At 40.0% G+C, this 23,617-nt stretch overlaps 1 protein-coding gene across 1 annotated transcript; it reads right to left on the minus strand.

Moving 5' to 3' along the window:
• Window positions 1–1,274: 1,274 nt before the first annotated feature.
• Window positions 1,275–22,164, minus strand: sypl2a (synaptophysin-like 2a). The gene is made up of 6 exons (XM_080000499.1): window positions 22,027–22,164; window positions 21,657–21,731; window positions 12,321–12,442; window positions 11,569–11,767; window positions 4,903–5,076; window positions 1,275–3,264 (listed from the first exon to the last, which is right to left on the minus strand). The coding sequence occupies exons 1-6, from the start codon at window positions 22,039–22,041 to the stop codon at window positions 3,139–3,141; spliced, it is 711 nt and encodes a 236-aa protein (XP_079856625.1). The 5' UTR covers window positions 22,042–22,164; the 3' UTR covers window positions 1,275–3,138.
• Between the last annotated feature and the right edge of the window lie 1,453 nt (window positions 22,165–23,617).

The raw sequence follows: 23,617 nt of genomic DNA on the forward strand, positions 1-23,617 counted from the left end.
AAGGCCGGCGTGATGGGAGAGTAGGGTGGATCTCTGTGGAATAGATAACCTGAGAGAAGACTAAGAAAAATGATCCTCAGTGACAAGATGTCAAGGCAGCAAGTGATCCTAGGATCAGAGTTGTTGTGGATGGGATAGCACAGGCCCATACACGTGAGGGCACCTTCCTATTTCCTAATCCTTCTAAGTGCTTAAGCCCCACAGGGTATGTCAATGCTGTAGTGGAGAAGACATAAAAAAGCATTACCAAACACTGATCAAAGAACGTTTCAGGCACTCTATCATGATCAGTCACTTGTGATCACCCGAGGATGCATGATATTGTCATATCCATGATTAAACTCAAGAGCATGTCCGAGATCTTTGATGTTGTGATATATTCTACTCCCAATTTACCAGCGTACCTTGTTTACAAGGGGGATGTACTATTGCATAAGTAAAAAAAAATAAAAATAGTTCCATCTTTACCTCTGTGCTTCAACGTGGCTAGATGTCATGTGGAGTTATTTTTTATAATGTGTAGGGCAGGGGAACCATATTCCTGTTTGGACACACACACACACACACACACACACACACACACACACACACTAAAAAAAGCAATTATTAACAATAGGCTATTTTTTTCAAGGCAAGGTATCGTCATTTTATTTTGTAAGTTGGTAAATAAGGTAAGGCCAACTACTAAAAAGGGCAAACTATAGGTACCTATAGTACCTATAAGAGTGCTTATCAGCACCATCTAGTGGATGAAACGTGATCTGTTGCACCTGCAGGGAATTTTTCAGTGTCTTCATAGGGATTGTGCCTCCTAGGGTCACATTTTGGCATCATTTCAGAAGCTCGTTATTAATGCTCGCATGGATTGGCGGCCAACGAGTGACTCAAAACAACTGTTTAAACAGATTCACAGCTCATTAACACCTGTCAACCACAGTCCATGGGAAGCAGTGGTGGGTACATGCATTCAAACAGGGCTGGGAGATAACTCGATATCGTTCATCTTTAGTAGCATCATGAGGTTGTGCAATACAATATTACAATACAATATTGCCATATTGTAATACACAAGTTAAAAGTAGAATTATTATGATAATGAGATAAAGATATGCCCTAAAATCTCATGCAATTTGGTGTAGTTATAATTAATTGTGCTGGACCTCTGTTAGATTCTTGGGATGGGGTTTTAATGACGATTAAGTCATGTAGAATTATCTATGGGTGACAATGAAATTCAAGACACTAAAGTTAAGAGAGGAGATGGAAAACAACAGTTGCAGCCATCTTAAATTTGTATTTTTAAAACAACTCAGTAAAGATGCACAGACAGTTCACCTTTGAATTTCTTTCCCAAAACAAAAAGGCATAAAACTAAATAAAACAGTGATCTTTCACATAAAAGCATTTCCTTGCCCCCAAAAATAAACTAGCATTTGTTTTTGAAACGAATAAGTATACACACTTACACACTATGATTAATTATCCTGTCTGAAAATCCCTACGGAAACACTCACCGTCAAATAGATCTGCGTAAGAGGCACAAATTAATTTGCGCAAATCAGAACAATCTCGTAAAAAGGCAGAAGACTTCATTGATGACATCTAAATCACACTGAGTGCAAAGCATACAACAATCGACATGTTTAATTCATTTACCCATACAGAGCAATAGACTTGTGCAATTTCTGCTTAAAATCTTAAGTGTGAGGCAGTCTTTAAGTACAGGGCCGTGGGAAGGAGCAGGATTTAAGAAAGACATACAGCAGGATTAATTCATTCCGACGGCCAAACCTTTGCCGCTAGTGTTACTTGTTTTACTAAATCATTGTCAAGATTAAAGGATAGTTGTTGTTTTTTTTGCTACCAACACCCAATTAAAACATTGTTGCACATATCACAGCAAAGGGAATGGGAGCTCAAACTGTCTTTCAGAATTACCTTTTTTAGCAAGCTTCAATACAGTCCAATGGAGTAAACCTCTTCTAAAAACCATGACGTCTTTCAGGCAGTCGTCAAAAGCATCTCAAGTTAATTTGACAATTCCTCTGAAAATAAAGAATCAGCATGTGGAACTACTTTTAGCTGCAGTGCATCTCCACTATCTGTAAACATCCCTGTGAAATTCTACTTCTCTCTCGTTGCACACTGGAGATGATTGGAGGGGCCATTTAGTAAGCTACAGTCAACACTTTGTGGAGCAATATATTATTTTTGTCCGACTGGACTGCATTGAATCTCATTGAAAAAGAAAGGTGCCACTCTTACCTCCATTTATTGTACTTCGATCTGTAAAAACAAAAACAATGGTACACAACCGTAGTTGCTCAAAAAACTATGTTTTAACGGGGGGTTGGTTCCGAAAAACTCAACATATCCTTTAAGCCTCAAAGCTACCCAGTGGCTTGACAAATGTAACGTCTATCAACAACGACACAAATAGGTTGTCAAAACATAAGAGTAGCTGCGTGGAAATTTAAAGACAAAACACAAACCGAAGCCCAACATTGGAATTTAAAATATGTTTAGAAAAATTGTCCTTAAAAAAAAAAAAAAATAATCGAACAAAAAAGACAACTTATAAATAATGAATCCACATGTTTTTTTCCTCCAAGTTAAAAAAAAAAAAAAAAAAAAAAAAAAAGCTGAGTGACTCACAACAACTGGTACTTGAGTAAACACGGAGAAAGGCGGCAGTCCTGCCACACAAGATTTTAAAACCTGTCAAATACGAACACAACTGAAACCTCCTTATAACCGTTTATTCTTTTATCTAAAGCAAAACACCTCGGATGACCAATGGTAGAATAGCTAAGCAGTTAGGCATGAATATTCCTTTTTTCCCCCCTCCTAGCTTCTCTCCTCACAGTGAGGCGACGATATCACATTCAAAGAACTTCAGGTTCACAGGCCACTTAGTGTGTTGAATTTTAAACAAATGTACTGTTTTTGAAGGAGGGGTCCCGAGTGAGTGTGTGTGTGTGTGTGTGTATGTGTGTGTGTGTGTGTGTGTGTGGGGGGGGTTGCTTTAGTTTTGTTTTATTTCCTTAGTGAGTTGACATTAGAAGTAATGTTGGCCTGAAAGCACCTGAAAGCCGTTTGAGTAGGACTGCGTTTTGTGTACCCCTCAGAATTATGCGGTTAGGGTCCGGGGGGTCCTCCTTCCTCCATGGCGGCGGGGGGGATGGGGTCCTTGTGAAAAGGGGTCTCCTTGTAAATGAACCAGCAGTTACCTGTCCACAGGATAAGGTTCAAAAAACCAAAAATCTGCACAAAGGGAAACACAGAGGCAGTTATCACCACTTGTTGGCACTCACATTTCCATGGGAGCAGACCTTTTTACAGTGATCGTCAACTGGCGGCCCTTCCCACCCGGCCCGCAAAATATTAATATACTCTCATTTTGGATATCCAGTAGTACTATGCGATAAACACATCGCAAAATACTGCCTGAAACACGATGAATAAATATATATATTTTTTTTTATTCGCCTAAGAGAACGACGCCATCCGTGATCAATGAACTAGTGGACTCGTTCTCTGTTAGAAGACGCAGACACACGGCTCTCTGGTTGAAAGCGCTCCAAAAGCAAGAAGTGATGCTGCATTCAAGGGAACTCTGAAAATTCTGAAGGGATGCTGTGTTCACGGGAAATCTCAAAACTGTAATTCATGTTATCTTACCTCAGATATTTTTTTATTTCAAGAGATGTTTTTGTTGAGTTTTGCAGAAAATATTTTACAGGGAGCAGGAGATATTAAGCTTCAATTTCTAATAGTTATAATGCCGAATTTAAGTGGTTGGTTATTAATGAGCAATTTGTTCAATAAAAGCGTGTTTGAAATAATTTATAAAATTTATTTATTCAGTGGGCTTTTCTGTATTTGGGGCCTATGTTAGCCCTGTACCTATTAAAGCAGAAAGACAGGAACTGTATAGCTAATATGCACGCTTCAATATTTGTTTATTTATCTCAAGTCATATCGTCATCACAATATTGAACATTCTTCATTAAAGCTGCAGTTTTCCGTGTCAACTTTTTGCTTTCGGCTTTTTGAGGGTGACATATTTGCGTGCCCAACAAACATTTCAAAAGGCTTTTCTTCCTGCAAGCGGAATTCATTCCAATGAAATGTAGGCGTTGTGCCTTTTGCTACCTCTAGCTTTCTTGAAATAAATGTCATTGTTTCAAATGGATAAGCCTTATCCATAAAGTTTTCAATCGATTGGTATGTTTGATGCCTTTAGAGAAGAGAATAACACATTTTCAAAAAAGTTTAATTCAGCTAATTGTTCACACTCAGCTAATAACCGAGAGATTTACCTGATCTGTGAAGGAAAAATAATGTGTAAAGCTCCAAGCTAATTACTGATGGATTTCTCCCAAATGAGAGACACCAGTGAACACAACATTTAACTTAAAAAATAAACAGTAGCAAAGAAAATGTGTTTGTACTAGGGATGGGTCAGAATATTAGATTATTCGTTAATAACAGCAAAGATCTTTTATTTTTTAGGGCAACACTTTCCATTGAAAAAAGGGAGTCATTTTATTTACTGTAAAAAGTATTTGTGGGATAAATAACTACATACAATTCAAATTTGTCTTATATCATTAATTAAAATTAAAAAACGATTATGAAGCTTATGGGTTCGGAGCGAGGGAGTAGTGATGAAGGGGTAGACTTTTTATTTACATTTTTTCAGATTAAGCATCTTGACAAGTGACCAGGTAAAAAGTTTCATTCGGTTTCATTCAGTCAGTGATACACGCGGCACTTCCTGAACGCTAAACGAGAGGCAGAAAAAACACTCTGGGGTATGAATGAAGAATCCTTTAAATCTGCGAGTGAAGATTCAGCCCCCTAGCTGATGTGTAACTTATCTTGGCAAAGCAAACTCACCACGGAGGCGTTGAGGCGGCCCATGGAAGGGTATTCCCCTGCAGTACAGACGTCCTTGCATGCCTCCACCAGGTGCTCGGGGCTGGTGGCCCACTTGACGTCGGTCAGTCCCTTGCCCCAGGCTGATGAGGACACGAGCCAAAGGAAGGCGAATATCGCCGTCACTACCAGGTCCTGGAAGAGGGCAGAGCCTACTGAGTACACTGAAGAGTGTTTCAAATATGTTTTCACTTTGCCTTAATGGGTTCTACCTAATATTTTTACTGTTCTCTACAACGGGCAATTCAGGTTGGCAGAATGCCAGTTAAACATCCCATTTGGAAACACCAGACATAATGTTTGCATTTTCGGTTGTACTTGACCATTCCCTCTTCACCACCAAATGTCATAAATTCCCAGGTATATTATCTTCCCCACAAACCATCTGTCTTGTAAGGCTAACGAGTTGGAACCCCTGTCCAGAATGTTGTTTAAGAGAAATCTGAGAAATCTTTGAAAAACTAGTTGCTCGAAAATCATTCACGCCGAAGCGGGATCAGTGTTTAATGGCTAACAATGCTGATTAGAATTCATCCAAATAGATCCTTTCACCCGACTGGTCTAACCCTGCAGTGAACAGGTCATTCTGCGTGAATTCAAGATTCAAGAGGTTTATTCGTCACATACATATATGTATGTGCCATTCCTGTCTTGTCAAACACTCCAGTTTAAAATGCTTTCATCTAAACATTGTGATGCGTTACTTGGGCATTATATAGTCTATATACAAACCTACATTTCACAATTTTTGATGGCAAGTTGTGTTTTCAGAAAAATATGCTGCGATAGAATTTAACAAACGTTGCAAAAAGGAGTTGCACGATGCATGCTTGGGGCAAATGTCATCTCAGTACCATGTACTAGCCCTAACCAAACAAGCCTTTTATACTTCCTAATACCTTCATTATGCATCCAAGAAAATACTTAATTGGACTACTTGTGAATGCACGAAAGCCTTCATAATATTTTGGCAATGCTTTATCTGTCCACCGGGGGAGCAGTGGTTCAAAGCATAAAGCAATTTGTGTATACAGATATTCTGCGGTTATTTAATGAAAAATATACATGTTTTGGAACGGAACATTTGTTCTGTACATCGAATACAATCAATATATACATATCTGATTTTAAAGAACGAGTGGTTTGAAAGAATTAATCAGTGTTTTCTTTTGTAGATGTATTTAATTGAATAAAACAAATGAAAGTTTGTGCGTGTGTGTGTACACACACACACACACACACACACACACACACACACACACACACACACACACACACACACACACACACACACACACACACACACACACACACACACACACACACACACACACACACACACACACACACACACACACACACACACGAATATTTGGCTTTCGGGTGACAGTGCAACAGTGATATATCATGACAGTAGTGCATTTAAGTAGAATCATGCAATGGTGATTTCCTCATCTCAAACAATTTATTGAAACAAAAGCCAACAACAGTGGTGGGTATACCACAACAAAAAATGTCAATGTCTCAATAACTTCTCATGTGCCCTTGAGCATCAATTACAGCTTGACAACGACGTCTCATGCTGTTCACAAGTCGACTTATTGTCTGCTGAGGCATGGCATCCCACTATTCTTGAAGGGCGGCCCTCAGGTCACTGAGGTTCTGGGGTACAGAGTTACGAGCCTCTACACAGCGACTCAGCTGATCCCATAGGTTTTCTATGGGATTCAGGTCTGGAGAAAGTGCAGGCCACTCCATTTGAGGTGCCCCAGTCTCCAGCAGCCGTGCCCTAATGATGCGACCTCAATGAGCTGGAGCATTGTCATCCATGATGATGTTATTCAGGTAGTATGGGCAGTTCTGTATTGACTAGACACACCTGCCCTCACCGTAACACCACCACCACCAAAGGCTTGTCTGGTGACAACAGTGGCTGATGCATAGCACTCTCCTTGACATCTCCAACATCGTTGGCGGCCATCATTTCTGCTCAACGTGAATAGACTTTCATCAGAAAACAGCGCTGAGGCCACTGGTCCCTTGTCCAGCGTCAATGCTCCCTGGCCCATGCAAGACGATGATGCCTGTGCCTGGTGGTGTGGTCAGGTACCCTTGCAGGTGGTCTAGCACGCAGACCACGCTGATGTAAACGGTTTCGAATGGTCTGATGTGACACTTGGGTGCCTCTCACCTCTCTTAAATGTGCCTAGAGTTGAGTGGCATTCATTATCCGGTTCCGCAGGGCACTGTTCACAATGAAGAGCTCATCAGTGTGGGATGTGGCCAAAGGACGTCCACTTCTATGCCTTTCTGTGACCCAGTCTCTCTCTCTATTGCAAGCTGCTGATGACACTCTGACACTAAGCTCAGTGGCCACTTCCTTTTGAAAACATCCTGTTTGAAGCCTCGCAATGGCGAGGTACTGTTGATCAGTTGTTAGGTGTCGTCTTGGTCTCATGATGTCAAAATGTGAACAGCATGATGAAGAGGACTGTTTAAATACCAATTTGAATTGAACCAGTAAATGTATTGGTCGATTCATGGATCAAACACCTGTTGTGAATTTTGCCGTTCAGCTCCTTGTTAGAGAACTGCAAGTTGCGCAAAAAGTACTGAAACATTGAACAGTTGGACATGTGCATTCAAAAGTTTAGAGAAGGTAAAATTAAGTTCACCTGTAAAGGTTATAGTGCATTTTGGTTCATCCTGAAATTTCACCTGAAAGCCGAATATCCCTCACTTTTTGTGAGTAGCGCACACACACACACACACACACACACACACACACACACACACACACACACACACACACACACACACACACACACACACACACACACACACACACACACACACACACACACACACACACACACACACCTTATTGAGTGTTGTTAAAAGGAAAGGTGATGTAACACAGTGGTAACATGCCCCTGTCCCAGCTTTTTTAGAACATGTTGCAGGCCTCAAATTCAAAATGAGTGAATATTTGCGAAAAACAATAAAGTTTAACAGTTTGAACATTTAATATCTTGTCTTTGTAGTGTATTCAATTGAATATAGGTTGAAAGGATTTGCTAATCATTGTATTCTGTTTTTATTTCCGTTTTACGCAACATCCCAACTTCATTGGAATGCGCACACACACACACACACACACACACACACACACACACACACACACACACACACACACACACACACACACACACACACACACACACACACACACACACACACACACACACACACACACACACACACACAAAACTTCCAGAAAAACATTCCTGTGTTCTCTGTGACGATTGAAACAAACAACAAATAGCGGGGTTAGCATTGAGATTATAATGTACATAGTAGAAGTGTAAGCTTTAGAAGATCAGGAAATTCATATTTGAGTTAACATATTTCCTCAAATATAAACAGTTAGTCAAATAAAAACCACGCCTCTAATAAATGCCAGGGGTGTGGTCAACACAAACAAATAAAGGCCTCAGCCCTATCTGAGTTTAAGACCGGGGATAGGGGAAAATCCAAGGATGAACTGCACAGCATGTGAACAGTATGCCAGTTAATATAATACATAATGTACATTTCCGCTGTTCAACTCTAAATTGATAAATCCATGAAAACAATCATGCTCAATCATCTTCTACACTTTCTTGTCTTCAACTCATCGTGTGAGCGGTGAACCTAACTGAGAATTGGGGCGGGTTTTATTTCTCCTACAGTGTGCCTTGTGCGCACCTTATAAGTTATTATTACTTATTACTACTACTCTATGGAAATACTCATTTGAAGTATACTATTAGTATCTATCGATCCCTGTTGCCTTTCATAACGACAATTAATGCATTCACACAAGTGTCATTGATTTTCTGTGCATTATGACTATTGATTGTATGAGATCATTTTTGCCGACTTAATGTTTATCCGTATTGCTGCATCACCCTTTGTTGATCACAAGTTTTACCTATTGCTTCCTACTTTTTTTTTATTTTTATTTTTTTTATAAATAATCATTTGTATTATAGCCTTCCAGTTTACAACTTTTACACAAGGATACAGTAGTTGTTTCTAATTGCCGCAGTACACATTTTTTGAGTGACTATGAAGCAGACCGCAGACAAGGCCATGGGCCATCTCTTTATTCACACTTAATGGCCGGTCATTGTGTCATCCAACAGGTCTGTAAGCCCTCACACCTAACCCATACTGTACATATGCAAAGGCAGATACATTGACCAAAATCTTCACATCTCAATGGAGCAATCCACCCCTTTCTCACTGAGGTGAAAATTCCTCTCTGTAGAGGGGGAATCAAATATCTAGTTTACTATCATATGGCGATTTGTTTTATAGTTGGCAACTAATCCGTGACGTAAACCTTGGAGTTTAAACCGTATCAACGGCAAAACAATCTTGAGTGTTCAGAAGTACCCATATACTGTTTAGTCTCTTAAAGGTTTGTAGAAATTATTACACCTCATTATTAATCCCTGGTGTTGATTTTATTAGATCAACATATATTGATTGATTTAACATTTTATTGTACCATTGTTGTTTTTTGGAATTTGGAAAATCAATCTATTAGATGGGGGGGGGCTCAAATGCTGAAATTTGTTGTGATATTTCACAATTATTTTAAGTAAAACTAAAATTTGATAGTTCAAAAATCCTCATTTTGAAGTCAAAATGACAGACTAGAACCTATAAATCCACAGACTTGGCTACTTTAAAAAGAGGCTAGTAAAACTACTCATTATCAAGTATTGCATACCTGTTTTGTCTTACCTCTTAGTAGTATATTGCAGTGTTTGTCTTACAACACTGTGTCTATCTTACCATTCAGTTTGTTGCATTGCATTGTTGTGGGCCACAACTATTTAAGATGTCAACTATCAAGTTGACTCACTGTCATTATTGTCTGCATTTTATTTTGTCTTTTGTTGAGGTAAATACTTTAATACTACTTATACTTCACTATTTCTTTCCATGTTCGATTTATACATTTTGTTTAAAAATTAACTGTTTAAATAAATAAAATCAGTTTTTAAATACTGTTTTGTTTTAATCACTATTATGCCCTTATTTTACGTATTATGTAAAGTTGAGTTGGCTCTGTGACTAAGAATCTCATTACTGATGCTTGCGTTGTTATAAATTATTTCACAATAAACTTGAAACAATAATTAGATAGACCTAGCTTGAGTAATGTCATTACAAAGCTATTTGAACTTTGTAATTTAAAAAAAGTAAATAAAAAAACAGCTCCATTTTTGAAATGTAGATTAAAATAAATCATTAAGACCTGTTCTCATATGACAAAAAACAATTGCACTTTGGAAGATGACCTCTGGTCAGGGTTCAAAGGACAATATTTCAGTTAATGCGTCAGGGTTAGGGGTGAAAATCTGAGATCTCTCTCTGGAATGTGATTGTGTTTTTGCAAAGTTAGTGCCATCTCATGGTGACACACTGCAATTGAATAAATGGGCGTGTTTACAGTCGAAATTAAATACGCCCTGACAGGACACATGAGAAGGGACGGGGGATTCTAGGCGAATGGCAACCGGCTGGGAAGCGCATGGTGGTTGGCTGTAAACTGGCTGAAAGCTGGATGCAAGTCAGCTGTCAGCCAGCTGGAAGAGGTCTCTTCAAGTGGCTCCTACTGTACAAATACCATTTAGTTTTACCTCCAACTACATATAAAACTGGTTGAAACAGCGCATAAAAGGATAATGAAAGAGAAGTCAGTGGACCTGTCCTTTCTTGCTTTGTAAGCTATGGGTTCAACTATCTGTGAAGGGACTATTTTTCAGTGTGACAAACTGGGGGTGTGGCGCTTACACTCTCCTGGCTTTTAAACTAACACTACAAATCAATTTTAGGCATTGGTGAAAATGTAGATGTTTCATATTCCAAAAATCTTTGTTGGATGTAGAAATTATACTTCACAGATGTATGGCGCCTGGCTGTAGACGTTATAAACAGTACGAGTATATTTGCCTGGTTACAGCCCCTGAAAGGCCAGCCCTGGCCACTTTTTAAAATTTGTCTGTGATTCAGCAGTGTAGCAGATTCTGTAGCGTTAGTTTTACTTGGCGCAACAACAATTTTCATCCAGCCAATCAGCTTTCTTTCCAGGCAGAAACAGTGCAACCAACAGAAAAAAAAGTGGACTCCCATAGCGAAGAGCTTGGATTCTGTTACAGAAGCGGTTTTGAAAAAACGACCAGAAATATCGGCTCTCAATTTGTATCGACAGCGATACGGTCGATTCCGTCTCTGAAACCGACTCAGAGGGAAGAAACTTCAGACTGAATGATGAAGTGAAACACAATAGAAAAGCAGGATGATTACTGTACCAGGTTACGAGTATATGGTTCTTGGCTGTGAATATTTCAATTCATACAACAAGTTTATTGGTCCTGGTTGTAGAGATTATACTTCATAGTACAAGATTATGGTTCTTGGTTGTAGATATTATAATTCACAGTACAAGATTATGGGTCCTCGCAGTATATATAATATTTCACATTACAAGGTTCCAAGCTGGAGATATTACACTTCTGAGTCAAACGTTTTAATAAGTTTTGTCTCCACACAAATCAGCAGCATACTCACACCAATGGGTCCACGGTTGGTCTGGCGGTAGACATTCTGGTAGCCCAGGTAGAGGATCAGCGTGGCAGTACAGTAGAGGAAGCCAAACACGCCAACACATACAAAGAACTCTGCCGAGGAGGAGAAGTCCCCCTGGAGGTAGGTCTTGTTCCCTGCGCCTCCGTCACATGTTGGAAACATATACGGATGGTCGGACAACCTGAAACCATTGTTGTATTTGTCAATTAAGGCGTTCTATGTCTCTTTCCTTTTCTCCTCACATAGTTAAGACGCAGGCAGATGGCTGAGAGGTTACTCACCAAAGTTTTTCCTTCTCTCCAATGGATGCAATAGGAGAGCGTAAATGATAAAAGAAGGTTTTTCAAAACGTCTGCAAATCTCAATTCAGTATTTTTGCCAGGGAAATTGAACAGTTAACTTTTGGCTTAATGTGTGACTGTAAAACAACTGCTTTGTCACAGACATTTCATATTTATATTTTTAAAATCAATCCCTAGAGTAAAAATATTAGATTGATCCTCCTACATATAACTAAGATGTTCCCACTAACTTATTAAGGGATCTCTGGTCCAGCGACCCACAATGTTTTGTATCGCCATCACAGATAAGTGAAAAAGTCTGGCTAAACAGGGCTCCATCACGTTTTAAGACATCCGAAAATTGTTGCAGACGAATGAAAGTAAGTGTTTCTCACAGCCAATAGAAATTTAATTACACCTTTTATGTCAGTGTGAATGCCCAGTTTGATGTACCTGAAAGGGTAGCCAAACTCAGGTTTGACATCCATTATTGGCTTAGACTCTGGGCATTTGACTTTAAAGTGGGTTGTCCCGAAGTAGCCTCCTGTGGTGGCAAAAGCAAATATGGTGAACACCTGTAGAAAAACAAAAGAGGAAAACAAACTTTAACAAAAAAGCCATGCGTGGAAGGCAATGGTGGAATTACTCAGACCCTTTACTTAAGTAAAAATACCCCTACACAAAATGGCTCGAGTAAACGTACTATATTGATTATTTTTCTTTTTCATTTCATTGATAGATCAAGTCCACAATTTTGTGTCATCCTATGTGACCCTGTCTCGTGCTCCGGGCTCCTCTAACGTTGCAGTCATAACAGTTACCGGATTCTCGGCCTCCACCACAAAAACTATTTGGCTGGCAGCTTCAAGTGTTTTTTGACCATTAAAAAAGACTGGCATTGCAGGTTGAGAATAGGAACTCCACTTGCATGTAAACTCTGATCAAATGCCCTCTATGCCCTGCTTGCTGACAGAAAAGGTATAAAAAAAAGTTGGGGGGGGGATACACAATCTGATTGCATAAATATGATCTAAACTTAAGTAGTGGGACTGTGTTGGAAATCAAGCACAGTAAAAATGAAACAAAGACAGTAAAAGTCTGAACTCTCTGTAACTGAATATTCTTAAGCGAGTACAGATCCTTACTTTTCAACACTGAATGACTGCAACCAATTTTTGAATCAGCTGACTTAGTGTGTATTAAGTGTGTAATACTTCTTTCACCACTCTTTAAACTATGCTGCAGAGAATCTGTGGTTGTGTAGGATAAGTAAACTGCATACTTGAGGGGCAGCAGCCACAAAGTATATCCTGACTCTGACCCAAAACTACCTCACGTGTGGTTTTCCCCCCTATGACTCCACAAATGCCCTTCCGGGTTAATTCATAAAAAAGGGGGCACCCGCAACAATTCTGTACTGCAGCAAGGATACAAAAATACAAAAAATTAAAAACTAATGTAGGTCAAAAATTAAGAAAAAGTAAAAGTACCTACAGGTAAGACATTTTTACTTAATACTTATTTTAAAAGGTGGACTGCAGTAGACAGCAAAAACAAATTTTCTTAACAGCACAAAGAAGAACCGACTGTGCCATCTGTAATGCTAGATAGATAACCCTTTCCCTTCATATTTAAATTTTTTAACAGTAGCCTGTGCCTTATACTTTATTCTCACTCTTGTCTCTCTATTTTCCCTGCAGCAACCCCTTCAACATCCACCCCATCCGACACAGGAAAGACCCTCCCTCACAGGCTGCTGAGAAGGCAAACAAGGCAGTTGCTAAAAGTTCACTGAGTGTGAATGTAAAAACATAAGGCCTAATGTTTTTTTTTGTTTACTTGCACTACAAGTTTTTATATCTGTATCACCAAACAGGCTGGAGGGGAAATAAAAATATGATATTGGTACCACCATCAAAAAAAACTTTTAGGCCTCATTCACAAACAGTATGTCACACAAATCTGTGCTTAAAGAAATCCCTTAGGTAAAAATTCAGGGTTCATCAATATGTAGTTACTTGAATTTGTGCCTCAGACCACTCATACGCCATTGTAAATGCAGTTGCACATGCAGGCTATGAAGGATTTATATCCCAGCAGTGGTCATCCAAGTCACAATCCATAAGATCATCTGTGTTGGGTGGATTACATAAGTTCAAGAACTCCGTTTGAAACTGTAAAAGGAAAAACCTGGTCTTTGCTCCAAGATGGTCAAATTACTTTCTCAAAGTATGCTTTTCGTCTAATCATTGATTTTCTTTTGCTTTTCTTGGTTACTCGAGGTGGTTTCTTTCAGCATAAGGTGCTGTTCTTTTTTGTGAATGTTCATCCATAAACAAATTTACTTTAGACAACTAGCCTATGCTGGTTTATCGAATTCACTGAGGCCATCTTTAACTTCTTGTGTCTGTCTGATCTTGCCAGGAAAGGCGGACCCAGCCACCAAAAATGGGAACAGGAATACTTGCCTCACACTAATCCCCTTTTTCTTAATTTTTTAATGCAGATTATCATCTGATGGTATTGATGGCTCTGCGGAGCCTGACACAGGACGCACAGGGCTTTGTCTCGTTCAATTAGGAAAAGGAGGATATAAAATGAAAACAGTTTTTATTTTTTTGAGAAACAAGTGAAGTGCGAGCAGAGATCGCTCCCTCTCATTATGCATCTACGCCACTGCTCTACACCTGCCCGTTTAACAAATTTTCAATCTTAAATACATTTTTAATTTAAAATAATTGTCGGAAAGGATTTAAAGTGTTTAATGAAAATGTAAAATTGTAAGGAAATCCTTTGGGGTGTCTGCGCCGGTGCTATGCAAAACCTTGAGGGGGCTAAAGCACCGGCAAGCACCACCACTGCAGACAGGTTAAGTAAGGCAAAGTATTATTGGAGTAAAGTAAAAGAAATATGGCATTCACCCAGAACATATTTTCTAATAAGGACTGATGCACAGGAATGGAGGCTGAATAGTTTTGATCATCTCTATTACGTGGAGTTTAACCAGCACAGTATGAGATGGTGCCATTGAAATCCTGGCTGCTGCTGTTCCCCCAATTTTTAAAAAGTGAGACCATAAGGGCAGTGCTGGAATTAGGAGCCCTGAATGTGGGATTTAAACCAGCGATACACTGTCAAAATGTGGACACCAGCTGGAGGGGATGGCAGTGAAGATGCAACAGCTAGCACCACCATCTGCCTCTTTCACCTCAACCCACACTCACTATGTGCACATGTTCCAGCTTGCAGCACTGTGTGTGGTAAAACAGGGACTTATTATTATTATATTGGTTTATTTCTGAAGGTAATAAAAATCTGAGGCACATTGGCAATGTCATGAAATGGAGAGCTTGCTTGAGTGAAGGGGGGCACATCGGAAACACTTTTTGGCTTTAATAAACAGTACAATACAAAACAGTATCAGTACAAAACCAACAATAAACAGTAACAGGCAGTTGCAGTGGTTAAGGGCTTGCCTTGCCGTTGCATTGGTCACACAGGACTGAGTGCAAATCAGTTTTACATTGGTGAGATGGAAACGATGGGTCAAACAAACAAAGTGCATCAGAACTTTTTTTGTCAGTCAGTGAGCATTACAATAATAGGATAAAACAGCTTGAAGCTTACACAAATGCACAGCGATAACATTTCAATGAGGAATTATAAATAAGGAGAATCATAAATATATTTTCGTATGTGTGAATCGTCCATGTCCAAACATGGGTCGGGTACAGCCCTAGAAATAATGAATAATAATCAGACACACAAAATTAAAGTCCCCCATATGTTTAATGGATTGTCCCTTGCGCACGGCGTACAGAGCTCAAGTGACAATCGGGAGCGGACCAACTGAAAGGTTTTTCCAGAAGTCCTTGAACATAGCATGGACGACAGTCAATTATGATCACTGTTTTTGTAGTTGAGGAAATATATTTTTACCATTTATAACAGACCTCTTGTAGGTGTCACTCCTGTTTGCTTTGTACTTGAAAAGTAATTGAAACATCAGCTGACCAAAAAGCAATTATCAATAGCAAATGGTGGGTGCTCGCCCATTAAAGACCGTACAAATTGAGGAAGTATTTGCTAGACTTACTACTAGGGATGCATCGATTGTGAAATTGTGTGCCCATACCAAAGTTTTTTTGTTTGCTTATTTTGTATTTGTTGTTATTAATTCCCTCTTTCGTGCCAGGGTAATACAGAAATCTTCATTATTAAAAAAAATGCTAAACAAAACGGAACTGTTGTAAAGTCTTCAAGCCCTTCACACTATTTTTGAATGAGCACAAGTTCAATTATACAAATGTATGAAACAACCTTTAATGTAACTAAAATTTTACATGACAAAGCGGTTTCAAAAGCCTTTCTGCACAACTACCTTATCAATGAGAATAATTTTTTAGTACTTTCATAGCTGAACAAAAGTTTTTTTGGGGGAAACCTAAATTAAAAGTAATTAAATGTAAATGTAAAAGCGATTAGCAAAGCAATAGTTAAAATAATCAAATTTTAAATAACTGAACTTTTTAATCATCCTCGCGACAGAATCACAACCGGATGTGATGTGGCTACCTTCCAGACATGGAGAAAGCAAGGAGCCGACTCTACTACGCATGTCTGCTGTAGTGATGGGAATTATAGCTCTTGGAAGGAAACTGGATCTTATGGCTCCATTCATTTCCGAGAGCCGTTGAAATGGACTGCTCTAAATATGTCTGTCCCAGGGTTGGATTGTAGGCCAAGTGCCCAGTTCATTTCATAGGCATGATTATTTATTGATTATTGATGATTATTTAGCAGTGGGCTGCCACGTAGCAGTGCCAAGGGAGTAGTTGGGGGTTAAATATCTTGCTTGAGGAGGAGCCAGGGATCGTACTGGCAATCTTCAATAGATTCCATCGTGGAAATATTTTGTGTACAATAGTGTAACAACAAGTCTCCATGGTAGGATAGGAGAGCTACACATACGGACTACACTGCAATTTTCAGTTACCACAATATTGAGATTATTGATTTTGACACGGTTTACTATTGTTCATTATTCACTATGGAACAATAATAGAACATGCAACTGTCACTGAGTTCCAATAAAATAGAATATGGGACTGTCACCAAATTTCAGTATAATGCAACCTGTAACTCTCACTGAGTTTGAGTAGGAAACATAACTAACATGGAAATGTCCAGTTCAAACGTAAAATGAAAGTCTCTTTCACCTTTATGTGCAAATATGATTTTCTATTATATGTATATAGTACTCGCCATTCCAAAAAACATTTCAATCGTTGCAAAAAAAACCCCAAAAAAACAACAACAAAAAAAAATAATAATAATGGCCGACTGTTCTCACTCTCATTCACTGGAAGTCCTCGTTCGCTCACCGTGCATTGAACCAACTGAATCAAATTGAACGACTAGTTTTACCGAGTGACAACCAGAGCAGATGCTGCTCTGTTATGACAGCAATAGAAATATTGCAATAGGGGAGGGGGCAGTCCATTTAACATATGGGGGATTTATTTTTAGTGTGTCAAATTATTATTAATTATTTCTAGGGCTGTACCCGACTAAGAATTTTGACAGTCGAATTGGATTAATCTGTTCAATGTGAATATGAACATGAACAGGGTCATGGCTCTCTGCGATTGGGGAGCACGGAGGGCTATGTTTGCGTCCAGACTACAATATAAAAATATATTTATGATTCCCCTCATTTATAATTCCTCATAGAAATGTTATCCCTGCACAATTTTGTAAGGTTCTATCTGTTTTATCCTGTTATTGTAATACACACTGACAACAAATAATAAAAATAAATTACACACACACACACACACACACACACACACACACACACACACACACACACACACACGGGAATAGTTTCATCTTTTAGATGTCTCCAGAACTCTACAACATTTCTTGCCTTTCACTCCAACCCCAGTCTACTGCCGCTTCAAGACCACCTCAGATAAACATATTAGCCAAATCAATCACTCCCCAGGCCAATCTCCCTGGTCTGAGAAGTATGACACCCAGCCTCCAGCTGACTGACTGATTTACTGAGACATTTTTACAGCTTTCGCTCAGAAAGATCTGAAAAGATCAGGGAGGGAGAGAAAAGCGAAGTCAGGCAAATCACAGTTGAATCACAATTCTGAAGTCGAATTGACAAAATCTGGCTGTGTTGAGCAAAAAGCATTTCTGTATACAACTCATATCTGTTATGCAGGATGTTAATATCCCTTGATTGCACACGTGCGACATGCTGCCTAGACTCTGCGGGATGGTCAAGTGAGTGATGGAATTTTCTGGGTTATCAAGTGGGCGTCCTTGTTCTCTGATGTTTCGCTGATAGGCCCAAGACACCTCCAGAGGGTTCAGCAGTGAATCCCGGAGTCACGACACCATCTTCTAACTTGAGGGCCCAGGTGGACTCCTTTCTCTTCATCCAGAGCCACTGACTGTTTTCTTTTTGTTTCTCAGTATTTCTGGAAAGGTCTTGAGGGACACAACCAAGGCAGGAAAGAGTGCCTGAGGAAGGGACAGCAGGGATCCTGCACCGACAGCTACTTCCTGAGAAGCAGATTGAGTCAATTGACTGAAGTTCAGCAGCAGGACAAAAACCAAGTCTGAAGGACATCAACAACCCCTCCCAGTGGAGGAAGAGCCAGGCACAGGAGAGCAACCCGAACCGGCGCTAATTATGGATGAAGGGACACCGGTCCCAATCTATACCTGATCTAAGGTCTCCTACAGCCTTCTCTCCTCCCGTGATAAATAGACAGCGCTACGACTCTACTGTGTACGCACAAGCCCCTTTTACATTTATAGCATTCAATTAAGTTGATAACTATAATATTAATAAGTAAATAATATATATAATATATACAAAATAATGATATATATAAATAAGATATAGATAACACGCTTAGTATATTACAAGTTACTTTTTTCCCCCCATTTGATGAAGGTCTGTGCTGATACCCAAAAAATAACTAAATGGGTTTTATTTTTATTAAAAAACAAAACAAAAAAACTAAAACAATGGGGACGGTGGGCAAGTAAAGTACTCCGTGAACGCCTGAACACCGGTAACACTGATAACCCCGGCAACCCTACTGTAGATGAATTTGCCCATTTCACCGGAACTTCTTCATGATGGTGCCTCTGAGTCTCTAAGATGTTTCAGAGGTCAGCGTTGACCTCCTCCCACATTGCCTTTTCGCAGGACTTTGCCCACTTGATCAATCACCCCTGGATCTTCTTTTCTACTGCAGGTCGCAGAGGGGCTGGGATCAGGTTGTGCCTGGCTCTTCCTCCACTGAGAGGGGTTGTGATGTCCTTCAGACTTGGTTTTTGTCCTGCTGCTGAACTTCAGTCAACTGACTCAATCTGCTTCTCAGGAAGTAGCTGTCGATGCTGTCCCTTCCTCAGGCACTCTTTCTTAGCCTGGTGTATTTTCAGGCCTGAGGTGGAAGTAACCTTTGCCCAGCCACATATGCAACTCTGGAGCTTGTGTCCTGCTGCAGCCTCATGTATGCTGATCATCCAACTCATTGTCTGTTGCATTGTCAGTTGCATGGTTGTCTGCCGATAAGTCATCTTCTGCCCCTTATCTCGCTGACTCAGGGAGTCTTTTCTTCTTAAAGGCGACCTTTTATGAAAAACTCACTTTTTCAGTGCTTGTGCACATACATTTGGGTCTGATGGACCTCCTAACAACAGCTTGTGGGGGACACTGCACCAGGGACTTTGTTTTATGTAAAAGTCGAAAAATAAAATAAATTTAATAAATACCTCTACAATAAAAACACAATTTTTATTGGTTTTGTTTGGAGAAACGCACAGCGGATCACGCGCCATAACCTACAGTCTATCTACCGCACCAAATTTTTTTTTTTTACAAAGAAACAAACAGCAGAATTATTTTTAAATACTTACATTTCCATGGTCTACAGTTTCTTCAGACAGTTGGTTTTAATGTCTTATTTTATTTTATTTTTTAAATGGGGACATATTATGCTGCTTTTTACACCTGTGAATATAAGTTTCTGAGGTCCTCAAATTCAAGCCATTGTGACATGACTCCATAACCAGACTGTTCCAAAATGGGCTGTTTCAGTGTGTATAGCTTTAATTGTGAATGAATAGCCAAGCCCCTAGTTCTGAGCCAATGGGTTTTGAGCAATATAAGTTCCAGATGCTGAATCTTTACTCATATTAGATCTACAAGATCTCCTTATTTAAAGGTTCGCTCCGACTTTGGTTGCATGCTGCAGGCTTGTGGGAGACATGGACCATAACTCAACAGCACTCTCGCATGCAAGATTTTTTGTTAAATGTAAATGTTGGAAAATAAAATAAATATATACATCTACAATAACGGTGAACAAATTGCAAGTTGCGAGTGGGCATTCATGTAATCTGTGTGTGGAAAGGATCTAACGTTTACCACGCCAACAGTGATGGATATTTTGATACTGTGAAAATATGGCATTTGTGTCAGCCCAAGCTTACCAGTTGCGCTCCAGCCGTGGGTGGAGTTACTCAGATGGGGGGCGGTTCTAATTCTGCTGAGGCACAAGGTGACGTAGGCTTGGGAGGCAAATCTGAACGGCTTATTTCATAACATGTTTTATGACCAAGGCAGAAAAACTGAAAAAACAAAAAACTGACTGGGTTGTATTATTTCAAAGATTGTGTGTTGGTAGGCCCATCAGAGACCCAAATGTGTGCACAAGAACTGGAAAAGTACGTTTTTTATAATAGGTCACCTTTAAAGGAAACTTACAAACTCTGCAACAGGTCTATGGTAATACTCACTGGACTTGGCAGCTCCAAATGAATACGCGACACGCACACGCACACGCACACACACACACACACACACACACACACACACACACACACACACACACACACACACACGTCAAGAGCACTTCCAATATCACATAGGCGCAGGGAGCTGCTGTTGACATGGCTTGAACAGGCCACAGTCTACACACAACACTTGACAAAGACAAACACTCATTTGCAATATTTAAAGCTTGTTACTGTGAGAAATGCCACACCCACATTCATAGTATTCAAAGTCAGATATGTGATCTGCTGCAGGATATATATTTTTAAATTGCAATTTAGCACTTTTTGCTTGCATGTAAAGCTACCTTGATTCACCAACAAAACAGAAGAGAAGGGTGCCACATATCAGAAGTCAGTGTAAAAATAGTACAACTGTTCCTACTAAATTCAATATTTGTTAGTCATTCCCTAGTGATCCAAGAGGAAAGATGGCCCACTCTCCCTTTAACAATCCCACACAGCAAACTTTTCCATCCACATTCCTAGCATTAACCCCCCCCTCCAATCAGTAGCCAAATGCACTGTACTTCCACTTCTTTAGAAAATGTTTAACCCACTGCCCTGGGTAATTCATCAAGTTGCCTGGACTACTAAAAAGCAAGACAACCTTGAAACAAACACATTAGTCTCATGGAAGCTTGTTTGGTTACGATTTGACCATACTATCCCTCTAAGCTTCACAGTATTGTACTCTGCTGCTACTGTACAATAATAAATAATGTGAATTTCATATGTTATGTAATGTAATGCAGTATGTAAAGTATCTTGAATCTAGGGAGTAATTATGGTAGCATTTACACTTTGGGGAACTCTTACTATAATGGAGAAGAAAAGATCTAAGCAGTGAGGGGCACATAAAAAATGTCGAGGGTGGTATTGTTGAGTTATTTCAAATTGAGACAAATACGTTTATTTCCTTACCCATTCCAGAACACGAATAAATCCCAGAGGCTCCTTCACAGGTCCAAGATCCAGGGAGAATCCCGAAACGAGTTTCTGGAAACGGGGGGGGGGCATACAATACGGAGCTGGGTGTCAAGTGCAGAAGCCGTGAGAGCAGTAAAGCCATAATCCAACGGAAGCAAGACATAATAAAAACCCTTAAAATAAAACTAAAAATATAAAAAGTTAGTCACACCAAAATCTACAAGAGCTAACTGGCTACCTCTTGGTCACCTTGCAGTAGATTTGGCCCTGCCCTTGTTAGCCAACTCATTAGCTAGTTAGCTAAATGCTAACGACAGCTCCAGTTCCTATGGACCTGCACGAAAATTAAACCAGCAACACTCACCTGAACTGTGTCCATTGAGGCGTTCTACGACAAAAAAAAAACAAGAATGCCGTCTGTAAGTCCTGAAGTTGGCCGTCTTATAACCACGCAGGCCGTGAGTCAGTCCGCGTCCGTCATGCGCTGCGCTCCCGCTGTCAAACTTTCTCCACCCGTGGTCACGTGACATCAGCGCCTTCTCCTCAAGCGTTAAAGTTACGGCTGCGTTGATGGAACACGGGACTCGGACATTTCAAGTCGGTCTCCCAAACATCTGTGACGTGTTCTCAAAGAAAAACCCATGCAAAGCGACTTCGTTCATCGTTAACGGTATGTTGCAGTCAAGTTGCCGTGATATCAGGTCTGCTCTCTCGGCGAACTCGGGCCCAAGCGATCTGCCTCGAAATTCTGCCTTGGAATACCAACTTAAATATCCGTTGTTTTGCACTTTTCTGGGCGCGAGGACGACTTTTTCCCAAGTTCGAAATTAAAGGAACGCAGCATAGTACACTGCGTGCTGAAGCCAATGCGGAAGTGCTTTAAACTCCGCTAAAGTGCTTGCTCCCGAAAACTTCCAACTCAATATCAATCAATGGACAAAGAGGAAACAAGACTTAAGGTGGCTAAATATCCAAGTTTAATTATTGTAATGAATCTGTTGACTGTGAGTTTGAACATTATTGTCCATTACGGAGATATTACGGCTGCAAGATGTGTATTACTGGGGGCGTGGTTGCCTTGATTGACAGGTCTCTCATAGAACGGTGTGGGTGAATTCCATTGAGTCACAACACAGAAAAAGCAAATGAAGTGCAAAGAAGTGCAAATTTTCTGGGCAGATTGTGCGGGTCTGAGTTTACCAGTAAACATACCTGACGTCACAGCAACATGGCAGCATACGGCATTAACAGTAAACAACGTTCCATTTCCATAGGTATTTACTTGAGAACATGTCTATCTTATTAAACTACTCTAGATTTAGCTCATAGATGCTTGTAGAAGTTGCAATCTGACCAAACCAGCACACATTTGTTGCGGGTGTCCCATGTTTTCAAGAACAGAGGTAATGAAACACATTTAGCTCTGAAGTAATCCAATTCCCGACTTCCTTGGAATGCAGCATCACAACTCGCACCCCCCCCAGAACTCCAAGACTGTGTGTGTGTGTGTGTGTGTGTGTGTGTGTGTGTGTGTGTGTGTGTGTGTGTGTGTGTGTGAGAGAGAGATTACAGGAGGGATTTAGTTCAGAATGCACAGCAGGAGGAAATCTGATCTCTTCTTGACAATGAACAGTGGTGCCCCCACAAAATTTCAAGTGGAAAGGCAAAAATAGAATAAAGAGAGCGACGGGTTTAGAAGAAGAAAATATACGTTTTTTTATCCCATTTCTTCCCATTACGGTGGGAGGAAACCCATGTGAACATGAACATGCAAACTCCATACAGAAAGGCCCAAGTCAGATTCAAATCCTGTCAGATTGAAACCAAGAACCTTCTTTTCTGTGAGGCAACAGTGCTAAGAGGCCATGTCACCTAACTCTACCAGAAACAAATACCCGCTGTCTTTGTTATTAGTACCGTATCTTTCTTGGGGCCGAATGGCCGATATAATAAAA

This window comes from Zeus faber, assembly GCF_960531495.2.
Source record: "Zeus faber genome assembly, chromosome: 5".
Taxonomy (NCBI): domain Eukaryota; kingdom Metazoa; phylum Chordata; class Actinopteri; order Zeiformes; family Zeidae; genus Zeus; species Zeus faber.